Source organism: Melopsittacus undulatus, chromosome 1 (genome assembly GCF_012275295.1).
Source record: "Melopsittacus undulatus isolate bMelUnd1 chromosome 1, bMelUnd1.mat.Z, whole genome shotgun sequence".
Taxonomy (NCBI): Eukaryota; Metazoa; Chordata; class Aves; order Psittaciformes; family Psittaculidae; genus Melopsittacus; species Melopsittacus undulatus.
In genome coordinates, this window is record NC_047527.1 from 53,311,378 (window position 1) to 53,327,206 (window position 15,829).

General features: G+C 39.1%; 1 protein-coding gene across 1 annotated transcript in view; it reads right to left on the reverse strand.

The window, feature by feature from the left end:
* Positions 1 to 457: 457 nt before the first annotated feature.
* PIEZO2 (piezo type mechanosensitive ion channel component 2) overlaps positions 458 to 15,829 on the reverse strand; it is a 292,868-nt gene continuing 277,496 nt past the window's right edge. Inside the window, exons 47-55 of the mRNA XM_031052912.2 lie at positions 14,192 to 14,350; positions 12,688 to 12,835; positions 10,034 to 10,222; positions 9,515 to 9,607; positions 8,225 to 8,397; positions 6,340 to 6,456; positions 4,265 to 4,344; positions 2,831 to 3,011; positions 458 to 1,997 (exon numbers count right to left, since the gene is read on the reverse strand). Coding sequence (XP_030908772.2) covers positions 1,745 to 1,997; positions 2,831 to 3,011; positions 4,265 to 4,344; positions 6,340 to 6,456; positions 8,225 to 8,397; positions 9,515 to 9,607; positions 10,034 to 10,222; positions 12,688 to 12,835; positions 14,192 to 14,350 — 1,393 coding nt within the window. The 3' untranslated portion in view covers positions 458 to 1,744. The remainder of the gene's footprint in view (positions 1,998 to 2,830; positions 3,012 to 4,264; positions 4,345 to 6,339; positions 6,457 to 8,224; positions 8,398 to 9,514; positions 9,608 to 10,033; positions 10,223 to 12,687; positions 12,836 to 14,191; positions 14,351 to 15,829) is intronic.

A 15,829-nucleotide genomic window follows, 5' to 3' on the forward strand; every position in this document is an offset into this window, starting at 1 on the left:
CTATGGAAGAAATGGAGCAAAACTCTCCACTGAGGAATGCTGCCTGGCTGTATGAGCAGCCACTCTTTCCATTACACTTTGGAGGAAATCAGGTTGTCTTCCAGTGAGTTCCAGTCACCAAATGATTTTATTGTTACAATATGATTAAGCGATTTTTATTTTGTGCACTTCATGGTGCTCAAAATGTTAGTTTTCACAGTATAGAATGGATGTGACAGCATTTGTCATGGAAGCACTCAGCAGAGCATGTTGCAACTTCGTTTAGTTGTCCTGTTTGATGAAGTCCTTCAGTAAGATGTGCCAGTAAATTATGTATTAGTTTCTTTCAGGTGATTAACTAATCATTCGTATAATAAATAGCAGCTAACTACAAGAAAGAGATTTATTTGTCACAGAGTTAGAAGAATGTCAAACTTTTCCCATTTCATGTAAAAAGGCAGAGGAAAAAATACTAAAATGACTTTGCAACATGTGCTTTATTTTAAGTCATTACTGAATCAAAACTACACAGTATACCCTTTTAACATACCCTACCCACTCCATGATTTTTTTCTCAATAATTTTTTTTTAACATGGAATGAAACCTACATTGCAATTGTAAATTTTCATGCTACAATGTTCTCTAATGAGCCATTTGTCTCACTAATAATAGCAATTTAAGAAAAAGGCCATTTTTCAAGCTCATATGTATGTTTATATTTGGGAACTTAAAAAAACCCCGTCTCGGATGTAAAAATGTGACTTAGAATATGTAAACATTTTTGTATACCTGAAACACTGGAAGAAGAATATCAGCTAACAGCAAAACGATGGTTGCCTTAAATCATCGAAATGGGAAACAGCATGTCATGGGGAGCAGAGAGAAGCACACACTATTCAGTCTTTAAAGGGTTATAAGAAATGAAGTAGCTCTTTAGGTCATTGAATTCACTTTCTTTTCTCACCTAATGGAAAGCAGTAACTTTGAAGAGAATGGCCCAGCAGAACACCCCAATAATTCACCATAATTATTCTAGCCATTAGTTAACCTTGACGAAGTGTCAAGTTTCAGTTGCTTTTTTTTTCCTGAGAAAAGTCATTGATGTTTGGTTGAAATGTCTTCTGTGGCTGTACAAATAAAATAAGGCATTTAAAGAGATTGTTATTGTTTTCTTTTTGCTAACAGAGGCTTGTCCACAGTGTCCTTTGTACATCAAAACCTCTGATTTCTACAAATGGGTATGGCTAGAATGTCTTCAGTTCCCACTGTGGCTCTGGGTCTTGGGTGTCCTGAAGGCTAGTCAGTGTCCCATTACTGTAGCTTGAAAGTCAGTGATGTACAACAGCATATTGCACAATCCAATCTGTATGGCTCCAGAAAGGGTTAAGAAGGTACACTGGAGTCACCTGTGGGTTCACTCCTTTCTTTTCTCTTTAAGTTGTAATGATTGCCTGGAAAATTAAATTAGCCAGACAAAGATGCAAACTTTTTGTTGATTAAATTACAAAGCAGTCCCCAGATTGTAGAGGAGTGGCACATTAAAAACAACAAATCATCCAACCTTCTTCACTCTTGATCCTTAATTTGAAAGGCAGCATAGATTCCTAAGGCCGTAGCTTCCAGGACTCCTTCAGTGAAAAATCATTGCTACCTAACTATAAAAGGCTTAGCTCTTCAGAGAATATTGTGCTTTTTTTTTTCTTTTTCTATTTCACCTTTAAAATTCAGATGAAATCAACTTGATTCGCAGTGTGACACCAGAGATCAATTAGTTTTTTCCCTAGTCCACTTGATCATAGTCTCTGGTGAGCGATACAGGAATATTAGTTTGGCATACAGGTCTTCTTCTAGTTCCAGTTCTCCAGTCTCTCGCACTAAGAAAATGTCAGTACACAACTTCAAGATTCGGTCTACGTTGGGCAGCTCCTCAAACATGATGGAGTGAGAGATCCCACTGAAAAACTCACGGACAAACTTTCCTATCACCAGGACAACTGAAGCATACAGTCCCATGATGCTGGAAAGAAAGAAAGGAAAGAGTTCAAAACATGACTTGAAAAAGGTCAGCCAAGTGTGAGAAAGCTCATCTACACGGCTAAGTGTAGACTGTCAGCTGAGTGAACCATAATTTCTAATTAGGATCTTGTTCCTGTTGTGATGCAAGATAAAGGACAATAAGGTCTCTTCAAATACCACAGAAATCTGGGAACATAAATAGCTGAGGCTGCTGACTTAAATGGTTTAACCCCAGTTACTGATGGTCTCATGTCCTGTCTGCTACAGCTTGGAAATCTGATAACTGTTGGCGGCTAAAGTCAAATTATCTGTCAGGTTTCATATATAATATTTTTTGTTATTAAAATATGTGTAACTGTGACAGACTATATTTACTTGTCCTCCCCTGATAATCCTCCTCCAAAATCATGCCAGAAGGGCATTTTCTTCTGGGAAAGCACACTCTTCGGCATGTCTCTGTTTGTGGAGATGCATTTCATAACTGTTTCACACCCAGAGTCCAGGCTACAAGATTGGTAAGGTCACTAAAACTGGGCAGACCTTGGGCAGAACTTGACCTGTAGCTAAGCTAACATATTTTGCATGACTTCACTTCAACAAGAAATTGGTGCAAAGGGTGCTTCTGCCTTTTTTCCACTGTAGATCAGGTAATTCCTTACAAATATGAAGCTTTCTATAGATAACATTAATAGACCCCTTTTCAAAATGTGATGTTCAAACACTACAGCAACAAAAAGAAATAAATAACCCCTTCCCAACCAGCAAATAAGGTCACCTCTATTTCTATCTATCTCATCTGTACTATTTTAATTTTACATAAATATTCCTTCTTACCCATAACCAGCCAAGAACCCAAGGCTTGGTGGACTGACTTTATCACTGAATATGAAGAGTTCAAGACTCTCTTCAGATGTTTTGTATCTTTTTCCAAGCTGATTCAAAACCCACCACTCACGAACTCCCTCATCAGACACATTTTTGACCAAGGACACCGTAATGTTTTCCCATCTGCAGTCTATTGGAAAAAAAGAAATGTTAGTATATATATACCAAGAATTGCAAAAGTCAAAATGTTTTGAGTCAGATACTTCAAACATCTGCATAATAAAATGACTAAGCAACGTCAGAGTAAAGGTCATTATATAATTGTTCTAAAAACCATTTTACATTATTCCTGTAAAAAAGTATAATACCTAGACTTCTATGGTTTTCCTTCTGCAAATCTCATTTGAATTTATTTTCAAAGAATGACTGGTAGTCAGCATGTCTGCACTTAAGACCTAAAAAGACATATTTAACTTGGAGGAACAGTGGTCAGCTTCTATATGTCAAAGTGAAACTACTACTGTAAATCATTTATGTCTTGGTATAAAAAACACTATTCTCTCATATCAAGAAAAGCACACATACTATCCTATTATGCATACTGATCACACAGACAAGAGGTGAACTCTGGAGCTCCTGGGAATGTACATTAGCAGTGCATACATTGAAGCCTTCTTGAGGAATCCCAAGTTAAGAGCTGTTTAGGACAGGACCTGACCAGCGACAATGAAGCACTCTTACTGCTAATCACAGAGCTAGGTTCAGCATCAAGAATTATTTTTCCTAATTAATTTAATCATGCTGACAGAACCTTGAACAGTAATGTATGACACAGTAATGTACTACATAGTACTACTGCACCTGAGCACCAAATTTAACCTCTGTTGAGCAAAGTGTTCTTAGAGAAGAACTTGTTCCTACTCTTCCAACTCAATGGGTTTTTCACATGTATGAACTCTGTAGCAGAACTCTGAAATACAATGATCTATCTAAACTGGATTCTTTGTAGCCAATAAGGAAGTAATAGCTAACAAACAAAAAAATCATTTAGTGGCATTATTTAAGCTGAGGAGCTACACTTGCAGACATGAAGTAGTAATGACTGTGGTAAGGTAGCATGGAGATGCAGAGAAGTGAAACTTTTCATCACTTACTCAGAAAACAAAAGAAAGCAGTTCCTGAAAGCAGACTTGAAGGAAAGGAGCTGCACTTCATCTATAAGACCTCTTACTGTTAACTACAAAGCTAAAATACATCCAGATGCATTTTATTCCTTATACTGTATTACCTCATCTCTCCCCATGCTTGCCAGCACCAAGTAGAAACTATTATGAGTGCATTTCAGACTGAGGTGCCCCATAACATCCCAGTGAATGTGCAAGTGTGAGTGCTATGTTGTACTTCCTTCAACCATAGGCCGTTTTCCGTGGTCTGGACACATACCTGTCAATAGCTGCTTTATGGGTTTTGCCAGAGAATCACTAGGAGCCTTGATGTAGTACGGGTACACTGTCTCTAATGTTCTGGAAAAAATGAGAAAGCAAATATTTCATATTTTTATAACTCTAAAATAATTTAGAAATACCTAACAAACAGGGCTATACACAGTTCCCAGTAATTCTTGGCTTAAGCTATGATTTTATAGTGTTCAGATGTCACATCTGAAAGTTAGCTGGATTTATTAACTATGTTGTGTCAGTACTTCAGCAGGGAGCTCCATCCATAACGTCGCCATTCACAAGTCATGAATCCCACACACCTGGGGCATGCGTTTGCAAGGAATGTAGACTTTATATTTTGTTCCCTTTTTGACAAAGCTGCTTTTATAGTCAGCTGTATAATCAGCACAAAGAAAGGCAACACATCACCAGTAGTAAACAAGCTAGAAAAATATGTAGGTAGAGAAATATGTGGTGAGAACAGTTATTACTTCAGAATTGCAAGATGTTTTGATAAAAACACCTGAATAGAGTGAGAGTTTTTTTTGCCAGAATCTTTCAATGGGAAATATTTTCAGTTTGTAGGAGGATTTCAAACTTTAAAAGAAATATGTTTGTATACGTTCTTCCACTGGACTAAAAATTAAATCATATTAAGTGGGAATTAATTACCAGCATCCAGATAGAGACATTTCATTAAAAGCAGAGATACTGTCCTAACCTTTTCCTCAAATGACTGAAAAAATTTAGGGAAGGGGAGCTTTCAGGAAAGTCCTGTGACAATTTGCTAGATTGCTTACAACAGGGTGAGGAAAACAGAGGTCATCAGATTAAAATCCCTCCTGATCACTCCAGCAGGCCCAAGGATAGGTAAGAGCTCTGCAGCCAATTTGAGATGGTGGCAGAAAGCTCCCTGCTGAAGGTGTCAAATGGCTACTAGCTGCCACAAGCATCTGTCCTTTATAACAAAGTAAAAAAAGCTTAAATCAACCATATTATTGACTGGAACAGACGCAAGTGCAGGTATATCTGCTTGCCTCCTGCAAAGGGAATAATCAATTAATTACCTCTTTTCACAAAAGAGCAAAATCCAGTCTCCTTGTTACTACATCACCTTAGAAAGTATTCCCATATCCTCACACAGCGAAGTAAAAGCATAAAATATTTGTTTAAAAGCAATGATCAGATGTGCAACAGCAGTCTGTTTGGATGTACAAGTCTGTATGGGTGCAGAAAAATAGCTGTGCACCAAAAAGACAAATCTCACTTCCACCTACTACCAGATACGAACCTCTGAGGGTTTTCACTATATCAGTTGGCCTCAGCATTAACTTTTCAACTTGTGGCCACGAATCAGATCAGGTAGCCTCGAGGGATGATGTTGGCTTAGCAGTATTTAGAGACTACTGCTGTAAAGTAATCCCCAGTGAGCAGGCGGAAAAGGAAGAGCCAGACTCCTTTCAAATCTGAAGGGAGGCACTACTGCTGTTAATGCTATAAAGCTACATTGATAGAATAATGTTTGATATTCATACGAAGAGCACGCTCTTTCTGCCTTGCAAACTTCCCTTACAGGAAAAGGTCTGATGTCAGAAACGACTGCAGATGTTACCCTTTGACTGCAGTGATTTAACACTTCCTTGCCAATATAATACTGTTTAAGAATAACAATGAGAAATACAGTCTGGATGGTTATTTAGAACAAAAATATCATCAATACAACATCCTCAGATCAAGTTGAACTAAAGTAACTCAAAGGAGAGTTTAGATGTGAATATACTGTACTGAAATTGTGCTTATGCAATAAAGAAACTTAACTAATAGCTTCACCATGCTTGTTGGTGATATTCCAAAGCTCACGGTCCTCTCAGCTGATATTTATCGTAGGGAATAAGCTTTTACCTTTAATGTTACTATTATGTGTCTTCAGTGTTGTTGGCCTCTGTGAACAAGGCTCCAAAATTATTAGAGGGTGATAGATGGGCAGACAAATGATATAATTGCAGAAGCCTGATCTCCTTAGGAAATAGGTTTAATAAAGGAAGGCTTGCATATGAATAGCCAAAGAAAATAACTTACACCTTTTCCAGTTGCTGTCCAGACATCATTGTAGCAATATCTCTTCTGGTGTTCTCTGGTAGGACAAAGGTAAGTTTATCTGATGCTATTTCAGCTTTGGCACCAAGGGTGAGATTTCTGTTGTAAGTAAAAGGGAAGACACATTGTTAACCTACAATGAGAACATAACTTAAATACTTCCTGGCTGAATGCTAGAGCTAGTTGTCCAGCTAGTCTAACAGTACTGATCCTGTCTATTCCAGTCTTTGCTAAAGCAAGCATCATGCTATCTGTACCTGAGATGGTGCGTTTTCCCACAGAGGCTACATAGCAGCCTCAAAGGTGTATTTTTCTAACTGAAAATGCTTTCTATGCTTTTGTTTGTATTACAGGAAAATGATGACAGATCAACAGAATTTTGCTCAATATGTCAGTCGAAACAGAATGGGAAAGGGAGCATGTGTGCTCTGACTTTAGGCAACAGGACTGTGTGTTACCACACGTTCTGTGCCAGAGTAGCTAAGGATGCTGAAGTAAGCTACAGCTTCTCACAACCCCACCTCAGCTTTGTGCCATACCCTGCTGTTGGGATGCAGCAGTTCAGTGAGCGATGAAGCTCTGGCTGCAGAGCCCTGGCAGATGATGTGGGAAGGTGCTGCGTGAGTGACAAGAAAGGCTCAAGAAAGGCTCATCTTAGAGCTACTTGTCTCCTGGCCTAGATGAAAGACAGAAGTTTCTCTTTATGGAGAAAAAGCGGAAGGTCACTGTGGTAAGTCTTTACCACTTTCAGTCATTTATGGTCATAATATAATCCACAGGATATAATTTGAGGGTGAAAAAGGTCTTTTTCAGCCAGTGTATGAATGTTTGTAGTTATGCAAGCATATGGGCAAACCGAGTAGCAGTATTAAAAATTAATATAAGGTTCAGAAATGATGGAATGATGTAATACACTAGCTAATACTGTAGGCTTCCAGGAAAATAATGAGGGTCAAATAAAGTTGAATTAAGGGTACAGATTCCTTAGAAGCCTATTTTAGACTGTGGAGAGACTGATCCAACATGTTCAGAGCTCCCACAGAGATTCAGCTGACCTGCTTCTTGTGCACAAACTTGCTGAGGATTGCTGTAACTATCCAGCATCCACTTCTAACAAAACAGGTAGATACTGTGGCTGCAAAGATATTTAATTTCCATGGAGTGATGACTTAACTCCAGTTTAATCCAGGATCCCATGTGGCAGACATGAGCCAACAAACTTACCTCGGTGACTGAGTATCCTCTAGCCTGCATGTAACTATCTTATGTTCTAGGCTGTCTCTTTCAAAAACTTCATTGTAAAGTAATAGTTCTCCAAGGCCAAAGGAACCACAAGTAAACAGGCAAAGATCTCAACAACATGGATCTGTGCCATTGTTATGCTATTTGCATATATGTGTATTTTTAAAAAATAGTTTGTGTGAGTTCCAGACCCCTTTAGTAAGAGGCCCAAGCACTTTCATTTGTATTTCCTTACAGTTTTTCTGTCTTAACTAGGTCTAAGTATTCAGCAAAGTTGCTGTTTGGGGCAGTTTAACATCTCTATCTGAAACTGGCCAGAATTTTCTTACTTTTCCTTCCTTCCCCTCAAGTCCTGTTGAAAACTCCACCCTGCCTTTTAAATAATGTACTTGGACATGGCTTTGCTTCTCTTTTTATTTTTTGAGAACTGCAGGCAACAATTTTTTCCTGGGGAGCAAAGGTCACTTCTCTGTGTCTTCTCTCCCTCCCACTTTCAGGGGTTTTTTTGCTCTGCCGTACAACAGAATTTACTGAAAAGCTAAGTAAAAAGTGCAGCGTGGAACTGTTCTTCTGAGCAAATGCATGGCAAGTAATCTATCAACCCCGTAACAGCCACGCTAATTACCTTTGAATGCTCCATGAAAGAACTACAGTGAACTCAGCTGAAAAATCCAGCAGTCCCTGTATCATTTTCTCTCTACTGGGAGGGCTGATGGTCCATAAAGAGTTTGAATTTCCCTCTAAATCTGCAAGAGTTATATCTTCTTTTCCATAGCCCTCTAGAAACTGCAAAGCAGCCTGTAGGTGCAGAAGAGGAAAAGAAAATTTAAGTGCGGTGATATTCAAAAGACACAGACCCACATCTCCCAGGCAGGCAGAATTATAGCTGATTAATTGTAAATGCAGTGGTTTGCACTGATTATTTTCCTCAGGTACCATCTGGGGCTTTAGATGGGATGGGGATAAAAAAAAGTACAGCCAAGCTAAGAAAGTGAAATAAAAATGGCCCTGCTCTTTGATGAATGATGGCCACACAGTCCAAAGGGAGTCTGAAAGTTCATCACGTAACCTCTTACAGTCTATCTAAATTTAAGTTAAAATTTTACTGTCTTTCTTTTTTTCTGCATAGAAAGATAGCTGCAAAGGATAAGGTGACTTGAAACTAGCTACTTCAGAAATTAATCAAGATTACACTATTGTTGCTATAATATGGGCTATTTGCTAGAATCTAATATAAAAAAATGTTAATTCTTGAATAGGCTAGAAGCGAGTACTTCTTTTAAAGTTATATCTGACCAAATACCAGTTACTTTATTAATGCAACAGCTTCTACTAATTATTAGTCCTTTTCCTTTAGAAACTTGTGATAACTTTGAGCATGTTGCACCATGAAATGGTGAGACTATGTTTAAACATTTATGTCTTGAGATTCTGATGTCAAAACTTTCCATGTGATAGACAGTCTTTTGACTTCACCACATCTCCTCAGGGGGAGGTGAAAACTGTGTGTGCTACAGGAAGGAGCACTGGGCTTAAAAGACCCAACACTATTGTGTTGTCCCCACAGAGTGTTTGTTTTGGCAATACATCAACAGCAACATGTCTCCTGAAGGTTTGTGTCATTTAAAGGAGAGGTTTTATTCAACCAACAGAACAACTACTGTCTTCCATGACTTTTTGCAAAGATGTCTCAATTAATGGTAACTTGTCTCACCATAATCCAGCCCTGTCCTGACAAATGATCTCTCCGAACCTTTACTCATGTAAACCCTCTTTATGGAAACATCTTCCAGATGATGGTATCACTGCTGACCACTTAAAACTACATAAACAAAACTCACAAAAGGCCTCCATTTCCTCCAACTGGAAACATGCATGGATTTTTAAGTAATGAGGTATTGTACATTTCACTTACAGTGTTACCCCTATAGCTTCCCAGAAACGCATTGAAACCAGTCTGATTCAAATCCTTGAGCTGACTCTGTTGAGCACTCATTGTAAAAATAGGCTGGGAAACAAAAGAACATAGACTTATCACAATTACTTCACATTAGCTGCTACATACACAGTACAGCATCCTGTGCATCACAGTCCAAGAGTATTATGGCACTCAATTCAACAGGAGAAGTTTATGATCTTATTCCACTGAGAAGCAAACTACCTCCAATTATCTTACTTTTACCATGTGGACCTGTAGGCAGTTACTTGAGTGTACCTCATATAGGATAATTTATACAGATTCCCCTGCCAGTAGGTTCTAGTTTTAACTCGCAGATGAAGGTAATATTTTACATCAGTGATAAACTAACATGTTTTAAGCACAAAAGGGATCATTTGTTGGAGCTTCAGTTCAATTCACTGAAGAGAGTAAGAAATAGCACAAGGAAGTATAGAACAAAAGCAGAGTTTGCTTTTAGTCTTTGTTCTTTTTTACCTGATAACCTCCTAGAGTTATTGTGATTGATACATCTAGAGGCTTGTTGGTGATGCCTGCAACAGATTTGATTAAAGACATGAAGAGCAGTGGGAACCAGACAATACAAATCAGCAAGACGATAATCATGCCACCCATTCCATACTTCACAACTTTCTTTTTCTTCTGGCCTCTTGGTTGGGGATATCTCTGCAAAAGCAAACAGCAACATGGTAATGTCTCTTCTATCAGAGATACACTTGGTATGATTTGATGGGTAAATATATAATGATCTTAAAGCTTCTGATCTTCTGTGGTAATTTGCTACCCATTGTCTAGCAGGTTATTTTGAGATTTTTAGCCAAACCAGCACAGATGCTGAATTTCTGGTGACAACAGTGAAAAGTGCCAAATGAACCCAGTCAAGTGAGTGTCTGGTTTGAAAAATACTGTAAACCTTTGTAGTCTTGGTTCTTCACAGCCCTAAGGAAGGGAAAAATTGAGTACAGTAATTGGAATATTTTGTCTGAATGAGTGCAAGCATGAACTCATAGGAACCAAACATAAAATAACAGCAGCAACAGTGACACAACAATTGATTAAAAAAACTGATTGGGAATTGGGAGTGACCCAATTTCTTTATTTGTCCTTCCAAGAAGTTTTATCTCGAAGTTCCTTAAGGCAGAATTCCTCTCATAGAACTTGAAAAGCTGAAACTGTATTTCAGGGAGAAAAAAAAAAACAGTTGTTTGCCAGCTACTGACATGCACAATCAGTCGAATTGTCTGATATTGCACTACCTCCATATTCACTTCACACCTCACATACAGTATTTCTAAGAGTTGCTCACAGGCTTGATACAATCTGTTTCTAGGGAATCCCACACCAACTGCAATTAAATAATGTTTTAAGTTTTGTTGCTCTTCCTAAAGTCTTCACACTGCTGATGTAACCTCCTTCTTTTTCTTAGCTTCTGAGACCAAAAGTGATATTGCTTTTATCCTTCTCTTTTCAAAGCAGATCACATTGAATGTGTTCTGCCTTGTCCCTCCATCTGTTATTGGCATCATGATTGCATACTTCAAGAGCTTCACTTATCCACAAAATCCTGCCTTACCATCAGTGTAATTTATTTTGGTGCATTCTATTACGCATTCTATTATAAGATTTAACTCTACAGTGTTTTAGGATCCTGTCTTTCAAACCCTTCATACTGCATGTGCAAAATAAATATGCACTGTATTGCACTGAACCTCAAAGACATACCAGGAATCTGGCTTTCAGGAAATCATTCTTGCTTTACAACATGAATCCATAACCCCCTAGGAGAATATTAAATATGTAATACAATGCTGTGTTTAAAACAAATTAGTTACTTTTCAAAAGCAGTATATCAAGTCATTTGTCTTTCAATACTGAGTGCTATTTTCATTAAAATATATCAAGATCAGCAGGGGTACATTATTTGTCTGTTTAAGATCAGTTCAGACACCTTTAATGATGTTACAGAACAGCTCAGAGGGCCTCTAGCAGTCAAAGTGCTTAGGCATATCACTCAGTGTGAGGACAGAGAATCAAAGTAGCTTGAACAACACTCATAAATTCAGGGTAGTTATTTTGCTACATGGCACTAGCACACACAGGCTAGGTTAGAGCATGGAAGTCTTCCCATGTCAGATATATGCTGTATAGAATGCAGAATGATCCTTTTGCAGTGTAAAAAAATGCAGTGAGATGGACAGTCAAAGTAGAACTGGATTAATATTTCTCTGACTTCTGAAGCCTCTGATGACATTGCACTGATGGCAAAAACAGAATCCATGCAGAAAAAGCCTATATGCAAGATTTGTGCGCATAGCAGCTCTGAGTTAATCTAACTGACATACTTGGAAAATAATTGCCATGAAGAGATAGGATTATAATAAAAGAAGAAATATGTCAGTAACACTTAAAATTCAGCTGTTTCATTGCAGATGTACAATTTCTGGCTGGTTGGGTCACTCTTAAAAGAATGCCTAATTTCTTTTTCAAATTGGCAAAACAAGCAAGCATATGGTTGCAATCTCTATAGCGGTTATAAGGAATCCAGAATTTGCAAGTTTAATTTGAACTGAAGTTTACATGATTTAGAGAGACTGAAATTTCAGTCAGACAAATGATGGGTTTATCTGGCCTGCAGTTCAGTTCTGGGCTCTCCCGAGATAAAGAAGCTGGCTGAGCTCCCTCTGCGACTACATGCGCCAGTTGCCCCTGGGACCTACACTGTGGAGGCACAAACTCTTTCTTCTACTGACCTTTCTCTTCAGCTAGTTTCCCTGCTACTGAAGGTTACTCATTTAGTTGTTATAGTCAAAGTGAGCCTGTGTGAACACCAGGACTTTGAATCCTGGTCTTGAAAGTCAGGCATACAGTTAAGCTAGCAGGCATATGCATGTTAATGGTGGAAAAATCAGCTATGCACAAAAGAGAAGCCATTTGAAATTTCACTTGTGGAGACTGCCAGCTAACATAAAGTACCCAATAGCCTGAATATTTCTGAACATAAACACCAGGTGTGTCTTCTAACAAACTGTCTTTGTGGTGGATTTCTCAATTGTTTAGGGACTCATGATTATTTCTCTTCATTTCTGCATGGGGGAAAGAAGGCCTGGATCACTCATATGGGGCTTCCTTACTTTTTCTGACTCTCGCCAACACTTCAGGATGAATATATGAGCATAGATGTCTTCAACACAGATCCAGCTGGAAAGACTGAGCGTGGTATCAGTCCAAACCCAGTCCATTACTGCTCTCAGCTCAGTCAAAAATGGAACCAGGCGGAACCTAAAGAATGAGCAGACAACTTGTCAGAAATGGGGAGATCACATTAAACAAGCACAGTGTGTACATGACAAGAGGGAGAATTAAGCCAGTGTTAAAGGACAGTTTAATGGAAGATTTGCAGACACGAATACAGTCATATCCTGAGATTGCACAGCTAGTACTGGGGGTGCCTTTTTTGCCATAGCTCGTGTTCCTCTAGATCTCTTTGTCACACCATAAACACGCTTTTGCATCATTACACCCAGTAACTCTGATTGAGGCACTGATGGAATAGCCCAAGAGAGACTTTCTTGTACCCCCAAATTCCTCTGACCAGAGAGTGGAGTAGAGGAACATCCTTTCCACAGGATGGTGGGAATATGTTTTGTACTTCTTTACACCAAGTGGTGCTTGTTTTTTCTGCAGTAGGTGGGCAGTCATTAGCTGCATGTGGAATGGGGCTTTATGACTCCTGAATAAGCAGCAGCATAAGGTGGGCTAACAGGAAACCAACATACATATAGTAGCTCTTAAAAGCACATCATTCCCTTTACCAGTCCCATACTATTCTGCTTGGCCAGGTCACAAAGACTACTTATTTCATATGAAGAAAGCTTTCCCCTGTAACTTTTCCTACCGGAATGCAGCAGGCCCATACTGCAAATACTGAGGAAAGGCTAAAATTATTCCAACTTTTCTGTGAAATATGTATATGCTTTGAATTGGCTTAATGACAACATCACAGCATAAGTGGAGGGTGGGATATGCCTCCTTAAAACCACCTTTTCCTCTGAGGTGATGCTGTGCCTATTACTTGCACTAAATCTTCTAATTCCTGAAGTTTTAGCTGTGCAGCACTTCTCAAGAGATGATACACTAAGGAAACATTTTTTGACGTATATCTTTCATTTCTCATGTGTATTGTCTTTCACTTTATCCCTCTCTCCTGCTGAGGTAGACCAGCCTGTAGACCTGCTCCAAAGCCCTCTTTGGGATTTGATCCCCTGCTACCTTTTAGGACTGCAAAGCAAACAACATTACCTGTTTACAAGAACAATATGTACCCCCATCTCTGTTCACAGAGTGATTTCTTAGAAGTGTTAAAATCGCCTCTTCCATAGGGGCCTGAATGTCTAACTGGTATGTCAGGCTTCCAGATTCAGAGTGGGAGACTGATTTTTCTGAAATTTGCATTCCTGAAATTGCCTTTTTGTGTGTGTGGGCTACAGAGGACACAGGGTATATACAGAGTGTGCTGTGCAAAATCTACTGTCTCATTTCCAGCAGCCTGTGAAGAGAAGTCATAAATAACCACAGCATCTCATTATAACCAATCCTTATTTCATGAAAGAAAGAGGGCAATAGGTTTAGACTTACCCTTGAAATAAGAACAGGTTCACATAGTTATAACTTTTTGTGAGGAAGTTGCCAAGAACACGAGTTGGATATCCGCAGCGTATCTGATATGCTGATAAGCCAAAATAAACACATTTCACAAAATACCAGAGCTGGGCAACTGTGTTCTGGCTAAATTTCCTGTAATGGAAAAGATAGATAAAGGAAAATTATGAGTTTTGTATCTGTGTATGACCAAATTAGCTTGAAATGTTTTGTGTTCCTGGCAGTTCCCCCTTCCTAAGATCCTGTGAGAATCCCTTTGTTTCTGACCCTGCTGTGCAGGGTTAAAACAGTATTTGAAAGCCACTGGATGAGAAAGTCTATAAACAGCATCTGTTGTCACCTCAGGGTCACAGGGGAGGGACTGGGAATAGGCTTTCTGAAGAGTGTAGGCTCTGGGGCAGTGTCCTCTCCCTCTTGATGCTAGAGATGTCTTGCTACCCAACCCGAGCCAGTCTGCCCTCAGCCTCCATGAGAGTGCATCCTGCTGTGAGCACTGGGTAGATACTGCTTCTCATGGCTTTTCAGAGGGCTGGCATCTGGACTGAATCTAGGCAGCTTTAATGGGTACTTGTGTTCTCAGGGGAACCTCCAAGGTCATGAACTCATAGAGGAATTTAAGTTGCTGTGATTTCTGAAGATCATCTTTTTCACCCTCTTATGCTTGAATCAGGTCTAATGGCACCAAATTGTTAGGGACCTGCCCAGTTGAGTTTTGAGCATCTCTGAAGATGGAGATCCTACACTCTGTCTGGGCAACCTGCTCCAGTGTTCTACTACCATCACTGTGAAAAGATTTTTCACCATATCTAACTGGAATTTCCCTTTTTCTTTTTTCCATTGTGTGGCCTCTTGTCCTGTCTGAAAAGAGCTTAGCTCCATCTCAGTGCCCTCTTAATAGGCAGCTGAAGACAGCTCTTCACTTCCTCTTTTCCAAACTTAACTAAAACCTCTTTCCTCAACCTCTCCTAACATATCACGTGCTCTATTGCTCTGACCACCTTAATGAATATGTGCCACTTATGAATCCAGTTCAATAGCATGGTGGAACTGCAGGAGATGCCTCATGGTGGATTTGTGAGCCAGTCATGATCCAATATTTTCAATTAGATCCTGCAGAACTATTTTCATTAGTCAATTTGCAAGGCATTCTAAGAATCAGCCTGACTTAGAGGAATAGGAGATCCACTTGAAAAATGCATTTTTGTTTTTCAAGTTGTGGAAAAATAACTACTGCACTGAGGAAAAAGAAAACATTTGTTTTGAGAGGAAATGAAACCTTTCAGTCTTTCTTTACACCACACACCTATTTTGGGTTTTTTTTTCCCAATAAAATAACTTGACTGTTAATGAAGAGTAATGTGCCCAGGTGACACACTCATTTCAATGGAGTGATGTAAATACTTCAAGGCAATTTAAAATTGTAAATAAGAGGGGAGTTAGCACTAAAGAAGGAACCTTAACACCTCTGCAGTGCAGACTGAGGTGACAACTGCCTTGAGCCATGCAATGAGAAATGTTAGATTTGAGGGTGAACCTGATCAGGTGTGTGATACAAGACTTCATGCAGCAAGTGGCCACCTCCACTTCACTTCTAGAGTCATGTGGCAGGAGCAG